Source organism: Leopardus geoffroyi, chromosome B1, assembly GCF_018350155.1.
Source record: "Leopardus geoffroyi isolate Oge1 chromosome B1, O.geoffroyi_Oge1_pat1.0, whole genome shotgun sequence".
NCBI lineage: Eukaryota > Metazoa > Chordata > Mammalia > Carnivora > Felidae > Leopardus > Leopardus geoffroyi.
This window is the reverse complement of record NC_059327.1, coordinates 159,665,798-159,680,239: the sequence shown is the minus strand read 5'-3', so window position 1 is coordinate 159,680,239 and position 14,442 is coordinate 159,665,798. Positions and strand designations below refer to the sequence as shown.

Genomic DNA, 14,442 nt, shown 5'->3' with positions numbered 1-14,442 from the left:
ATGCGCCACCGCTGGCGCAACCTTTTAATGAATCACGTTTTTAAAAACTTGTTTTTTGGTCCTTAAAACTGCAAAGAAAAATCGAATGCCGCATACTCATGGTCCCAATTAAAGCCTTTTATCAATACATCTTTTTGTTTCTTTTTTTCCAGGTGTCAACGTGCAAGGATATAGAAAAATAAACTTTAATTGGCATGCGCCGACTGTGAGAGCCTTTCTCGCAATCAGCCAGAGAACGCGATGGCCCACGATTTGCGCGTGCGCAATTCTAACCCTTACCTAGGCTCGGCCTACCACTTGCGCAGGCGCAGATCTTACGTTAGCTTCTTTGTGGGTGGCCTCTGGCCTGAAAAGGAGAGCATTCTGGGAACGCCGGAGACGGAAATTACTTCGCCTCACGCTCGGGCGCCGGCGGCCACCGCTCGCTTTTTTCGGATTTCTAGAGTTAGGAACTTGGAAACCCTTTGCCAATATGTATGACGCGGACGAGGGTAGGTATCTACTCAGAACACTCCGAGGCGACCCATCTAAGGAGGGAAAAGTGGGGAGCTGAATAAATTGAGAATTTGCGGCCTCCTCCCAATCGCCGCTTAAGTATTCCCGGTCATGCCCCCAGAAATTCCCCAGGCCGGGTACAAAGCTGGGATTATGAAAGATGGAGGGTGCAGGGAACGTAGCATTAATGTCCCTGGTCAGGTGAGTCTTGTTCTCTCCTCTTTCTGCTCCTGGGTAAGTCTGATACGCGGCTTTTCCATATTGAAATGGCGCGCGGAACAGTAAGACAAATTCCGTTGTTTGTACTTTGAAGCAAAGGACTCCGTTTTTGATTTCCCCCAGGGCCACAGTGGATTTATTGAATAGTTGAATTTTTGAGTGTCAGCCTGTGCCAAGTATTGTGCTAGGCTCAGGAAATACAGCAGGGTCAAAGAATATAGCGTGTATGGAGGGTCGGGGAGGGGAGGAGGGGTTGGTCTCTTTTGGAATTCCTTCATACTGTCAAATGACTATATTGTCCTAAAAGATCTTTAAATTTCTTCTTCCCACAGGATGGTAGTTTTCAGGTGTTATGTATTTTATTGAGTGGGATCAATATGTATTTTTTCTTTTCACATGTAGAATTCTTAGTCAAGTCTAGTGTATTTTCATTATGTATTTTTAGTACTGTTATGATTTTAATGTTTGTTTATATTTGAGAGAGAGAGAGAGCACAAGCGCGGGAGGGGCAGAGAGAGGGAGACACAAAATCCCAAGCAGGTTCCAGGCTCTGAGTTGTCAGCACAGAGCCCCACGTGGTGCTGGAATCCACGGACTGGGAGACCATGACCTGCTCAGAGTCCTGCGACTAACTGAGCCAGCCACCCAGGTGCCCCTCATTATGTATTTTTAAAGTTCAGTCTTCCATTATTCACAGCTTCTATTTCAGACTTCACTTTTTTTTCCGACTCCCAGTCCTGTGGCCACCTCTCATGTTTCTCTTTATTTCCGCAGCCATTTCATGGAGAAAAAGAAGAGCATAAACTCTACTGTTTAAACTTCTCTGTCTCAGATCTTGAGTCTACAAATTTATAAATATCTTTATTAGATTTCTTAGATTAGAAATTAGATTTCTTCTAGCTCAGAAAAAAATTTGAAGTTTTTTTAGTTTGACATTTTGAGTGCATAATGTATTCTCATCACTCACAAGGTAGAACATATAAAAATATTAAAGGGTAAGGTCTTAACTCTTGTCCACGATCTAATGTGAGTCCCTTCCACAGTAGGTAATCTCTGTTCTTAGATTCTCTCTTCAGAGAGCTTTATGCATACTAAAGCAAATATAAATGGGATTCTGTTGTCTACCCTTTTACAGACAAAAGGTAACACTCATACTTTTCTGCATTTTTTGAGATATATATATCTCAATAAATACATATATTTTATATATATGTTTTGTATATATGGGATATTCTCATGAGCACCCTCAGATTTTTTCACACCTTCCTGGTTTGTGTGGGTATACCGTAAGTAGTGTTTTATTGATGGGTATTTGGGTCATATCCGGTCTTTTTCTGGTTCAAGTAGTGCTGTTGTGAATTATCTTGCACTCGTCATTTTGTCCAATGCGAGTATGTCGTTTGGAGAAATTCCTAGATACAGAATTGTCAGCTTTAATAATACACATGTTTAACATTTTGTTAGCTGGTGCCAAGTAACCACTATAGTGATTGTACTAGTTTATATTCTCATTAGCAATGTATAATAATCTTGTGGAAAGAGAGTTAAAGGTATTTCATTTATCAAGTCTGCTCCAGCATTGAGTCTACATCCCATTTCTGCTTGTGCCCTTTGATATCTTTATTAGATAATGCCTTCATCAGTTTTTAGACACTCCTTTTCACCTGGCTTCTTTTTCTATATGAAATATTAGATCTCTTGATCTCAAGAAAACATTTGTTTTTGTTTGTCCTTAAACTCTTTGTTTACTTTTCTTCTAATATTTTACCTTTCTCCTTTCATTCACAGCTAGTCTTCTTAAAAAAAAAAAGTTTCCAATTCCCATTTTTCAAATTCTCAACCTGTTATAATCTAATTGTGCTCAAGCCACTACATTAAAACAACTCTTAGTTAGAATGTCAGTGACTTCTCAAGTGATAAATCAGAGGGATTTTTTTTTTTTTTTTTTAAACATTATCCAAACCAGTTGGTGGAGTGTCCAACTCTTGATTTTGGCTCAGGTCATGATCCCAGGGTTGTGGAATTGAGCCTTGCATCGGGCTCTATGCTGAGCGTGAAGCCTGCCTAGGATTTCTGTCTCTCTCAAAAATAAAAATAAAGGGGGCACCTGGGTGGCTCAGTCGGTTAAGCGTCCGACTTCGGCTCAGGTCATGATCTCACGGTCGGTGAGTTCGAGCCCCGCGTCAGGCTCTGTGCTGACAGCTCAGAGCCTGGAGCCCGTTTCAGATTCTGTGTCTCCCTCTCTCTCTGCCCCGTCTCTCTCTGTCTCAAAAATAAATAAACGTTAAAAAAATAAAATAAAAATAAAAACATTTTAAACCTTAAACTCTGTTGTGGTATTTAACATTGTTGACATCCTCCTGGAAACTCACTCCTTCCTTCTGCCACATAACTCTCAATTCTTCCTACCTATCTGACTTTCCTTCTCATTCTCTTATACTATTCATATTCCCTCTGGAGGATTTCATCTATTTTCCATGGCTTCACTTACCATTTATTTGTGGATGACTTTGAATTTATATTTCCAGTCCATATGTTTTGGATATCTAATGCCAGTGGACAAATTCACTTGGATGTGCCCCAGGCTCCTCAAATTTGTCACTGCCCAAACATCTATTTTCTTTATCTGTCTTCCTAATCTGCTTTGTCCTGTGTTCTCCATCTCCATGAGTGGTATTACCCTCTTCTGTTGTTGAAGCCAGAAGCCTGGGCGTCATTCTGGATTCCTCTCTTCTGTCCCTATTATCTAATGAGCCACCAAGCCCTGAGAGTTCTGCCTCCTAAATATGTCAAATCTGGCCATTTCTCTGTTCACTCTGCCACAATTTCTAGTTCAGGCCACCACCATCTCTTGCCTAGATTACTTCTCCAGATTCTCAAATGGTTTTGGTGCTCCAGTTTTCTTGCCTTTCCAGTTCACTCTCCATACTGTAGCCATAGTGATCTTTCAGAAATGAAATCTGATCTAGCCACACCTTTGTTAAAATCTTAGAATGGTTCTATTGGTAAAAAACAGTCTCTTTTACCACTCCAACTTCACACTCCATCCTTCAGCTACATTGGCCTTCTTTCATTCCTTGAATATCTTTCATTTTGGAGTCTTTCACGAAAATTTTTTTCTGTTTGAAATATTACTATCTCTACCCCTCCCATCTCACCCCTTTGCTTTTGCCTGGTTTACTCCTGTTTATTCTTATGTGAGATTGCTGCTCAGCTCAGCTTTTGGGAAGTCTACCCTAACCTCCTTAGGTCTTGGTTAGGACTGTCCATATCACTTTGTTCTTCCTGTTAATTGAGTTCATCTTGTTTGTATCCCCCACAGTAGGTGATAATCTGAGGATACAGCTGAAGATTTACTATATCTCTGGGATACAGTAAATACATTCAGTAAATATTTGATGAGCAGGTGAATGAGTAAATGAGTCTCATTCATGGATTCATTTCTTTTCACGTGACTCTAATAGGGGTATTCCTTAATTTCCCCCCTTCAGTCTTCTCTACATAAGCTTTCCATATTCTACCGGAATAATTATCACCTGTTTGTAATATTAATACAATTATCACCTTATTAATTATTATCACTTAATAATTATCACCTGTTTGTAATTTAGAACTCTTATTTGAGCTTTATATTTATATCCAGTTGTTTACTACAAGTATTTAAAGGGATAAATGGTCTACAAGTATACCTAAAGCTGACCTCCTTATTTCTCCCCCTTTCCCACCTTTTTATTTGCTTCTCTGTGGCTGTGATGTTAGCCTCTAATCTTTCACCAAAGCTGGGTATTTCTGAGCTATTTTAGATACCTTTGTCTTACCCCTCCCACCATGTATAGGGGTCAGTCCAGTCCATTGAAGAAGCATTTATTACATAATTTATTTTGAATATATGTGTTAATTTTATGTTTTAATTAAAAATTTTTTTAATGTATTTATTTTTGAGACAGAGCATGAGCAGGGGAGGGGCAGAGAGAGAAGGATACACAGAATCTGAAGCAGGCTCTAGGCTCTGAGCTGTCAGCACAGAGCCTGATGCAGGGCTTGAACTCATGGACTGTGAGATCATGACCTGAGCTGAAATCAGACACTAAACCAACTGAGCCACCCAGGTGCCCCATGTGTGTTAATTTTAAAATAGAAAATTCTTAAGTTTTGCAGACTGCATATATGTCAGAATATAAAAATACAGCACTTTTTTTTTTTTTTTTTTTTTGAGAGTGGGTGGTGGAGGGGCAGAGGGAGGGAGGGTGAGAGAGAAAGAGCCTAAGCAGGCAGGCTCTATGCCCAGTGAGGATTGGGGGGGGGGGGGGGGGGGGAGGGAGGGGGACTTGATCTGAGTACCATGAGATCATGACCTGAACTGAAATCAAGAGTCACACTTAACCGACTGAGCCACCCAGGCGTCCCTCACATACTAATTAAAAAATTTTTTTAAATGTTTTATTTGTTTTTGAAGGAGAGAGAGACAGAGTGTGAGTTGGGGAGGGGCAGAGAGAAAGACACACACAGAATCCATCCAAAGCAGGCTCCAGGCTCTGAGCTGTCAGCACGGAACCTGACACAGGCCTCGAACTCAAACTGCAAGATCATGACCTGAGCTGAAGTTGGACGCTCAACTGACTGAGCCATCCAGGCACCCCCATTTACCTTCTTACATAAGAAGATGAGCCTAATATCAGAGGACCAGTGCACTCTGATTTTTCAAATGTCCTATTGTTCATATTACTATTTCTGCATAACCTAAAATTTGGCTGCTTGAAAACTAATTTAGTGTGTTCATGGATTCAGTGGGTCAGGAATTTGGACAGAGCATAGTAGGAATGACATGTTTGCTCCATGATGTCAGTGGTTCAGTGCAAAGACTTAAAGGCTGAGTGTTGACAGTTGTGGACTGTATGATCTAGAGTGTTTATTCACGTTTCTAGAAGGACTCAAGGACCAGGATTGCTGACCGAACCATCTATAAGTGTTCTCTCCGTATGGTTTGGGCTTCCTCACATTAAACAAGCCTTAGAGTAGTAGGCTTAATTAACGGACACTCAAAGCTCCAGAAGCATGTGTTTCAGCAAACAGGGTGGAGCTGTGTTGCCTTTTCTTACATAGCTTTTAAAGTCATGTAGTGTGGTTTTAGTTGCATTATCTTAGTTTTGGCACTGTCAAAAACCCCTCAGATTTAAGGGGAGGAAACATAGACCCTGTATCTTGATGATAGGCATATCAAGATGACATTATAAAAGAGCATGTGAAATGGAAGATACAGTTGTGGCCATCTTCAGAAAATACAGTCTGTCACACCTTTACATGTATGAAATGCTGTTGTAATAGACCATTGTACCTTAAGGTATTGCCCAGCTATTGGAACACTTCTCTGGCTTTACTCCCCTACCCTAATCTGTCCCTCCAGTCTCTGAGGAGCTTATTTTTTTTTTAATGTTTATTTATTTTGAGAGAGTACCCAAGTGCATGTGAGCAGGGGTAGGGGGTGGGGGGTGGGCAGAGAGAGAGGGAAAGAGAATCCCAAGCAGGCTCTGTGCTGTCAGCGCTGAGCCCAACTTGGGGAATGATCTCATGACCACGAGATCATACCCTGAGTGGAAATCAAGAGTCAGACGCCTTAACCGACTGAGTCACCCAGGTGCCCCTCTGAGGAGCTTATTGACTAGAGGACTACATGCTTGCTCCTAGTTATTATTACAGTTAGCTATTCATGAGAATTACATGGACTTTCTGGAGAAGATGGAATATTAAACAAATTCACACAACTTACACTGAACCTTTGTAATTGTAGCCTCTGTATATTGGGAGAGTACCTATGTGACATAGACCTTTGTATATGTAGATGTATACCTATGTATATTATACGTTAGTAATAACTCGATTAATTGAGATTTTTGAAGAAGGGTAAAAGGATTGTTTTTTATTTAGTAGAGAGTAAATGTGTTTCTGCTACTTCAAACCATAGGAGTGAGATATGCACATGAATACAATATTTTTGGTTTTTGCAGATATGCAATATGATGAGGATGATGATGAAATCACCCCAGACTTGTGGCAGGAAGCATGCTGGATTGTAATCAGGTAACTTTTTAGACTAAACTAAGCCTTAAGAGGCACAATAAACTATAAAAGGATTTCCTGCTTATTCTGTTCTTGAAAATTAGATGTTTTATATGTATATGCTCCATGAGAGCTGGTTTCTTTATTTATGTATTTAACTTGAACCTTTAAAGTATTTTAAGACTTAAAAAGTTACATGAAGAATTTATGTATACATTTCGCTTAGATTCCCCAGATGTTAACTTTATACAGTTGCTTTGTGTTTTTTTCCCTCTCTCTACATATTTTTTCCCTGAGACATTTGAGAGTCTGTTGCAGACCTAAACATATTCTTTTACATACTTATAAGTTCTCAAAATCAGGAAATTGATACTAATACAATAATTTAATCTACAAATCTTATCCAAATTTTGCTGGTTGTCTCACTAATGTTGTTTATAGCAAAATAAATTTTTTTCTGATCCTGGATCCAACCTAGGATTACATATTATGTTTAGCTTTCATGACTTGTTTTTTTGTCTCTTATAATTTAGAACTGTCCATAAGCCTTTCTCTCTCTCTCTTTTTTTTTTTTTTTTTTAACTTTGGCATTTTGGAATGCCAGTTACTTTTTAGAATGCCCCTCAGTTTGGGTTTGTCTGATGTTTCCTTATAATTAGATTCAGATGATGACATTTGGCAGCAGTGATGTTCTCTTTGCAGTCCATCAGGAGGCATGAGATGCCTCTTTTTTCCATTTCTGGTGTTAATTTGATTACTTAGTTTTCTTATTATTTTAAATGGATAAAGAGTTATGTTAGGTTGTATTTTAACCCAAATTTCCATCGAATTCTAAATGCAATTAAGATGTAATAAAACCCAGAAGCCTTAACAATAGGTAAGAAAAGTAACTTTTCATTTTTTAATGTTTATTCTTTTGTTTATTTATTGAAGTTTATTTATTTATTTTGAAAGAGAGTGAGCGAGAGGCAGAAAGAGAGGGAGAGAATCCCAAGCAGGCTCTGCACTGCCAGTGAAGAGCCAATGTGGGGCTTTGAACTATGAACCATGAGATCATGACGTGAGCCAAAACCAAGAGTCAGACATTTAACGGACTGAGCTACCCAGATGCCCCTAGTGTTTGTTTATTTTGGAGAGAGAGAGAGACAGGAGAGAGTGAATGAATCAGAGGATCTGAAGTAGCCTCTTTGCTGAAAGCAGAAAGCCTGACGCAGGGCTCCAACTCACAACATGACCTGAGCTGAAGTCAGATGCTTAACCAACTGAGCCACCCAGGCACCCCAAGAAAAGTAACTTTTTTTTTTTCTTTTAATATTTATTTTTGAGAGAGAGACAGAGTCAGGATGTGAGTGGAGATGGGTCAGAGAGAGAGGGAGGCACAGAATCTGAAGCAGGCTCCAGGCTCTGAGCTGTCAGCATAGAGTCTGATGCGGGGCTTGAACTCATGAACTGTGAGATCATGACCTGAGCCAAAGTCAGACGCTTAACCAACTGAACCACCCAGGTGCCCTGAACCTTGTTTTGTTAAAAATGTATTGAGATTTGGGGATATAAGTGTATATTTTTACAATTAAACATGGCTATAAAAACTTTGTATTGAGATATTGGTATCTTCTGTGATATTTGAGTATTAAAACACCAAGAGGCATCTTGCTAAGAAAAAATAGGTAGATACTCTGTGAGTGTGCACAGGGAGAGGGAGAGAATCTTAAGCAGGCTGCATGTCCAGTGTGGAGCTGGACATAGGGCTTGATCTCACAACTGTGAGATCATGACCTGGGCTGAAATCAAGGGTCAGACACTTAATATTAAGTCACCCAGGTGCCCTTTAAAGACATTTATAATTAGGGTCTCCTTATAGTTCTTATATTATGGTTTAATTATTTTACCCATAAGTCTTGTTTTCCTAAACTTAATAAGTTCTACAAAGAAAGTGTTCCTAGTCTCATCCCTTTTTTGGATACCTCATAGTATATGGTATAATGATGGACATAAGGTGGTTGGTATTTAATGATTATTTGTTGGATTTAATTATAATGAAAATGAGGAAGTATGCTAGAAAACGTCACTGAGTTATAACTGGTTTTAAACCCAAATATTTTCCCAGTTCCTATTTTGATGAGAAAGGCTTGGTCAGACAGCAGCTGGATTCTTTTGATGAGTTTATTCAGATGTCTGTTCAAAGAATTGTGGAAGATGCCCCACCTATAGACCTACAAGCTGAAGCTCAGCATGCTAGTGGAGAAGTTGAAGAACCGGTAAGATGGTTATTCTAATGAAGTAACATATGTAAAAGAAAAGTATTGATTTGAAATTTCAGTCCTTCTGTCAGCTGGCCTAAAGGTTTAAAAAAAATGGTGGGTGTTTTTAGCAGGGTACTTACAGCATTTTTAAGAAGCTCTTGATTTATTCTTCCTAATGGAGAGATGCATTTTGCAAGTAGTCCAAAACTAATCTTTATTCAGATAGTAGAGATTTAATAACTGGGGAGAGGGAACTTAGAAATATAATGAATTACCAAGAGAAACAAGCCACAAATAGTTAAGCCCCCTTTTTTCTTTTACAGTAAGGAATCATAAAATGTATTTGAAGGACTTTTCCCCTTTTTATTATTATTTTTTAAAGTTTATTTATTTTGAGAGAGTGTGAGAGCACACGAGTGGGGGAGGGGCAGAGAGAGAGAGGGGTAGAGAGAATTCCAAGCATGCTCCCGGCTGTCAGCACTGAGCCTGACTCAGTTCTCGATTTCAGGAACCATGAGATCATGACCTGAGCCAAAATCAAGAGTCAGACGCTTAATCAACTGTGCCACCTGGCACCCCTCTTTATTTTTTTTGTAAGAAACACATTATTATAATTATATAAGAGATTATAAAGGGAAATGACCCAAACATACCAGCTGTTTTAGTTTTTCTAAGTTTCCTAGAGTCTTTGTTTACACATATGTGTGTTTTTAGCATTGTTAAAATCAAAGGAAGAGTCTGATTTTATAATCTGGTTTTACATGAGTGATTGTGAAGAAGTATGTAGTCCAAAATAATGGCTGTCCCTAGTTTTTGAGAAGAGAGGTAGCATTGTGGGCTTTGAAAGCAGTGGGGAAACTGAAAAACAAAGTGAGTCAGGGAGAGCCCCAGTTCAGTCCTTCTTTTATATCTAACGAGTTCAGTCTTTCTTTTCTGTAGCTAACTAAGCTTCTTTTTTTTTTATGTTTTTTATTTTATTTTTGAGAGAGTGAGACAAAGCACTAGCAGGAGAGGGGCAGAGAGAGAGGGAGACACAGGATCTGAAGCAGGATTCAGTCTCCGAGCTGTCTGAACAGAGCCTGATGCAGGGCTTGAACTCATGGACTGTGAGATCATGACCTGTGTTGAAGTCAGACGTTCAACTGACTGAGCCACCCAGGAACCCCTCTGTAGTAAGCTTCTGAGGGTTGATCTGTTCTTCTCATTCTAACTGGAGACACTGCATAGACTTGCTGTTAAGAACAAAAATAATTGACTCTTTTGGCACTGTACTGGAAAAATGGGTATACATTTTTTTTTTTTTTTTTTTTAATACTTACGGCATTTTCTCTTCTTGGCATTTGCAAAACGAGAGATAACAATAAACATAACAGATTCAGAGTGCCAGTACCATTGAGATCTATTGGAGGAAGAGATTTCTTTTCTTTTTTTTTTTTTTTTTTAACATTTATTTATTTTTGAGAGACAGCACAAGCAGGGGAGGAGCAGAGAGAGAGGGAGACACAGAATCTGAAGTAGGCTCCAGGCTCTGAGCTGTCAGCACAGAGCCCAGTGTGGGGCTCGAACTCACACACCATGAGATCATAACCTGAGCTGAAGTCAGCTGCTTAACCAACTGCACCACCTAGGCACCCCTGGAGGAGGAGATTTCTGAAGGGTATCAGAACTCAGTGGAAATTAAGCTGAAATTAAGCTGACTGTGAGGCAGGGTAGGACTTGTCTTAGTAGAGAAAAAAAGATACTTAGGGGCTTCAGCAAGAAAATAAACTTGGTGTTATTTGGCTTTGGGATAGAATGACCACAGCAGTCAGTATATGATTTTTGGCTTGATCTATTTTGTTTTAGTGGCTTGATTTGTTTTCGATAGGTGTTAGTAGAAGATAAAATAGAACGAGATTGTCAGGCTTTGGATGTCACTGGAAATTATTGAAAGATTGTCACAGTATTTGCATAAAGCATTATGTTAGAAAGGTTACTTTGGAAATGGTGTTTAGTGGTAGTGGGAAGAAGCTGAAGACAGGTAGAAATCTTTGAATAGTGTAGGTTTAAGATAATAATGTTCTAGATTAGGATAATGGTAGAAATAAGGAGCAGAGAGGAGGGTTCTCTCTGGTTCATGATCACCACCAGTTCTCTTTGCCCTCTACTCCAGTTTGGGAATCTTGGGTGTTAATAATTTACCATTAATGGTCTGCTTAGTCCCACTGTCTACCTTTCTGAGATTTGGTTTGGAGAGAAATCCACACTATTGGTGTATCTCTGGAAAGTTCTTACGGATCTTGTTTTATTGGGGGAGCAAATAGATATTAATTGGAAAGTTTTTTTTTTTTTCCCACAGGGTTGGAAGTTATCAGTCCCCCCCCCCCCCCCCCCGCTTTTTAAAAAAAATATTTGCTTATTTATTTTTGAGAGAGAGTGTGTGCGAGCAGGGGAGGGGCAGAGAGAGAGGAAGAGAGAATGTGAAGCAGGCTGCACACTGTCAGCGTAGAGCCTGATGTAGGGCTCGAACTCATGAACCATGAAATCATGACTTGAGCTGAAGTCAGACCCTTAACCAACTAAGCCACCGAGGTGCCTGGAAGTTGTCAGTCCTTTTTATAGAGTAAGTAGGGGGACACCTGGATGGCTCAGTCGGTTAAGCATCCAACTCTTGATTTTTTCTCAGGTCATGAGCTCCGCCTTGGGCTCTGCTCCAACATTACGGAGCCTGCTTGGGATTCTCTCTCTCCCTGTTTCTCTGCCTCTCCCCTGCTCATGCTCTCTCAAAATAAATAAAGAATAATTAGAGTTTTTTGTATATTTAATTGAAGTTAGGCTAGTGTGTGTGTGTGTGTGTGTGTGTGTGTGTGTTCTGTCGATTAAATTAGCATGGTCCTAATTGTCTGAATATCTTTTTGTTTTTTGTTTTTTGGTAACTTTGTACTTCTGACCTTAACCAAGGAGAGTGCACATGAAACTACATAGATCATTAACACAAATCCTTCAACTGTTTGATGTAAACACAGAGCACACGAGATATGTGCATAGTCTTTATTTACTTGGGATATTTTAAGTCGCTTTGTCTTTTGCCTTAAGAAAGCAATTAAGTATAAAACTTGACATCTATGGAATGTGGATGTTGGCTTTGGAGAGTCCTCATATCAGTAAAGTGGGTTAATTTCAGCAGTTCCTAGAGCTGTTTCTACTCAAAATGTTAGTGTTGATTAAATTGGAATCATTAAAACTTTAATGGACAAAAATTACCCTTCTTCATGTTTTTTGGTTTCATTTTAGCCAAGATATTTGCTGAAGTTTGAACAAATTTACCTCTCCAAGCCTACCCATTGGGAAAGAGATGGTGCTCCTTCACCAATGATGCCAAACGAGGCCAGATTAAGAAATCTCACGTAAGAATTTTTCCAGTAGCTGATATTGAAATACCATTCAGAAAATGTAATTTTAACCAGTTGAGAGATTTAGTAAACATCTTACTGTTACTTGTGATCTACTTTTGTTTTTAAAGGTATTCTGCTCCCCTTTATGTTGACATAACCAAAACTGTCATTAAAGAAGGTGAAGAACAACTTCAAACTCAGCATCAGAAAACTTTTATAGGAAAAATTCCAATTATGTTGCGTTCAACTTACTGCCTGTTGAATGGCTTAACAGATCGTGATCTTTGTGAGTTAAATGAATGCCCCTTGGATCCAGGTGGATATTTCATTATTAATGGGTCAGAAAAGGTATAGTAAAGCATTATTTAAAGAAAATTATAAAATCATAATAAAGGTTTAAATTATGAAAGTTGAAATTAAAAAGTAAGCTTGTATACAGAATAACCTGGAAGTTTAAGATGCAGATTTTTTATTCTTCTTTCTACTTCAAGGACCTGTGGGTTTTATGGTGTAACTTTTTTATTGTCCACAAAGGTTCTGATTGCTCAAGAAAAAATGGCAACAAACACAGTCTATGTGTTCGCCAAAAAGGATTCTAAATATGCCTACACAGGAGAGTGTAGATCATGTCTGGAGAATTCTTCCCGACCCACCAGTACTATTTGGGTTAGCATGCTGGCGAGAGGAGGACAGGTATGGACTGGAATATGATATTGTTTGGGTTTACTTCTTTTTGTCTAGTCTTACAATTTTTTTTAAGTTTGTTTATTTTGAGAGAGAGCATGAAGAGAAGAGGGGCAGAGAGAGAGAGAGAGAGGGAGAGGGAGAATACCAAGCAGCTTCGATGCTGTCAGCACAGAGCCTGATACAGGACTTGATCTCATGAACCGTGAGATCATGGCCTGAGTCGAGATCAAGAGTTGGATGCTTAACCAACTGAGCAACCCAGGCACCCCCTGTTTAGACTTACAGTTTATCAGGCTGCATTCTTAGAGCTTTTCTGGACTATATTGTCAGTGTTATGTGGTAGGTATTGTATTATTTACTTATTGCTGTGTAGCAAATTCCTCCAATAGCAACATTTATCATCTCACGGATATATAAGTAGAGAGAACCAAATGGCATTTGGAGATATGAGGGCTTGAGGGTACAGGAAAAAGGGCAAGATGAAGATTTGGGTATCATTTATTTTAAAGTTTATTGAGAGAGAGGGAGGCAGGGAGGGAAGGGGGAGGGGCAGAGAGAGAGAGGGAGAGCAAGAATCCCAGTGGGCTCCGTGCTGTCAGCAGTGAGCCCAATTCTTGGCTCAAATCCATGAACTGAGAGACCATGACCTGAGCCAAAACCAAGAGTCGGATGCTTAACTGACTGAGCCACCCAGGTGCTCCTGGAAATCGTTTGTGAATTGTTACTGAACAGCCATAAGATGGGAGTTAAGGAAGGAGGCCTAAAGTAGGAGGAGAGAGATGACAGAAATTGTTATTAGAAGGACCATGATAATGTAGGGTTATGAGGCCAAGAGAAGAGAGAGCTTAATATTGAAGAAAAAAATATAAAATGGAGAGGTCAGTTGATGGTATGTCATTGTAGGTTAGTAATTTTTTGTATGTGTGTAGAATTAAAGAAATTGGAAAAAAGAAACTTGTGTGAAGCTATTTGTTAATTTTGAAATACTCAAGTGAGATACAGATCAGCTCTGAATTTTTCATTCTCTGCTGTGTTTTTCCCCCATGTTTGTCTCTCTGTGTTTTTTTTTCCCTTTAGCCCTCATATCTTTCAGAGAGTTTCGTGTGTTTTTTTTAGTTTGTTTTTTTGTTTTTGTTTTTGTTTTCTATGGGGGGAGAGGGTGTGGGATCAGTGTTCATATTCTTTTGTAGCCTGATGTAATTTCCAAATACAGTATTGGGTAATCCTGAGAGAATTTTGCCAGGCAGATAGTAGAGGATGGAAGTTCTCTCAGTTCTAAATGATCAACCTGTTCATAAAATTAGTAAACCTGTTCCAGTGGTTTTGGAAAGCATCCATGGGATGTTCCTTAGAGTATGAGAGGTATG

The 14,442-nt window shown here is 39.3% G+C and overlaps 1 protein-coding gene across 2 annotated transcripts in view; it reads left to right on the top strand.

Moving 5' to 3' along the window:
- Positions 1-14,442, top strand: part of POLR2B (RNA polymerase II subunit B) — a 44,003-nt gene that overhangs the window by 378 nt on the left and 29,183 nt on the right. For both annotated transcript variants that reach the window (XM_045473931.1, XM_045473930.1), the window contains exons 2-7: positions 153-491; positions 6,720-6,792; positions 8,879-9,029; positions 12,288-12,400; positions 12,517-12,736; positions 12,923-13,081. In XM_045473931.1, coding sequence (XP_045329887.1) covers positions 473-491; positions 6,720-6,792; positions 8,879-9,029; positions 12,288-12,400; positions 12,517-12,736; positions 12,923-13,081 — 735 coding nt within the window. In that variant the 5' untranslated portion in view covers positions 153-472. The remainder of the gene's footprint in view (positions 1-152; positions 492-6,719; positions 6,793-8,878; positions 9,030-12,287; positions 12,401-12,516; positions 12,737-12,922; positions 13,082-14,442) is intronic.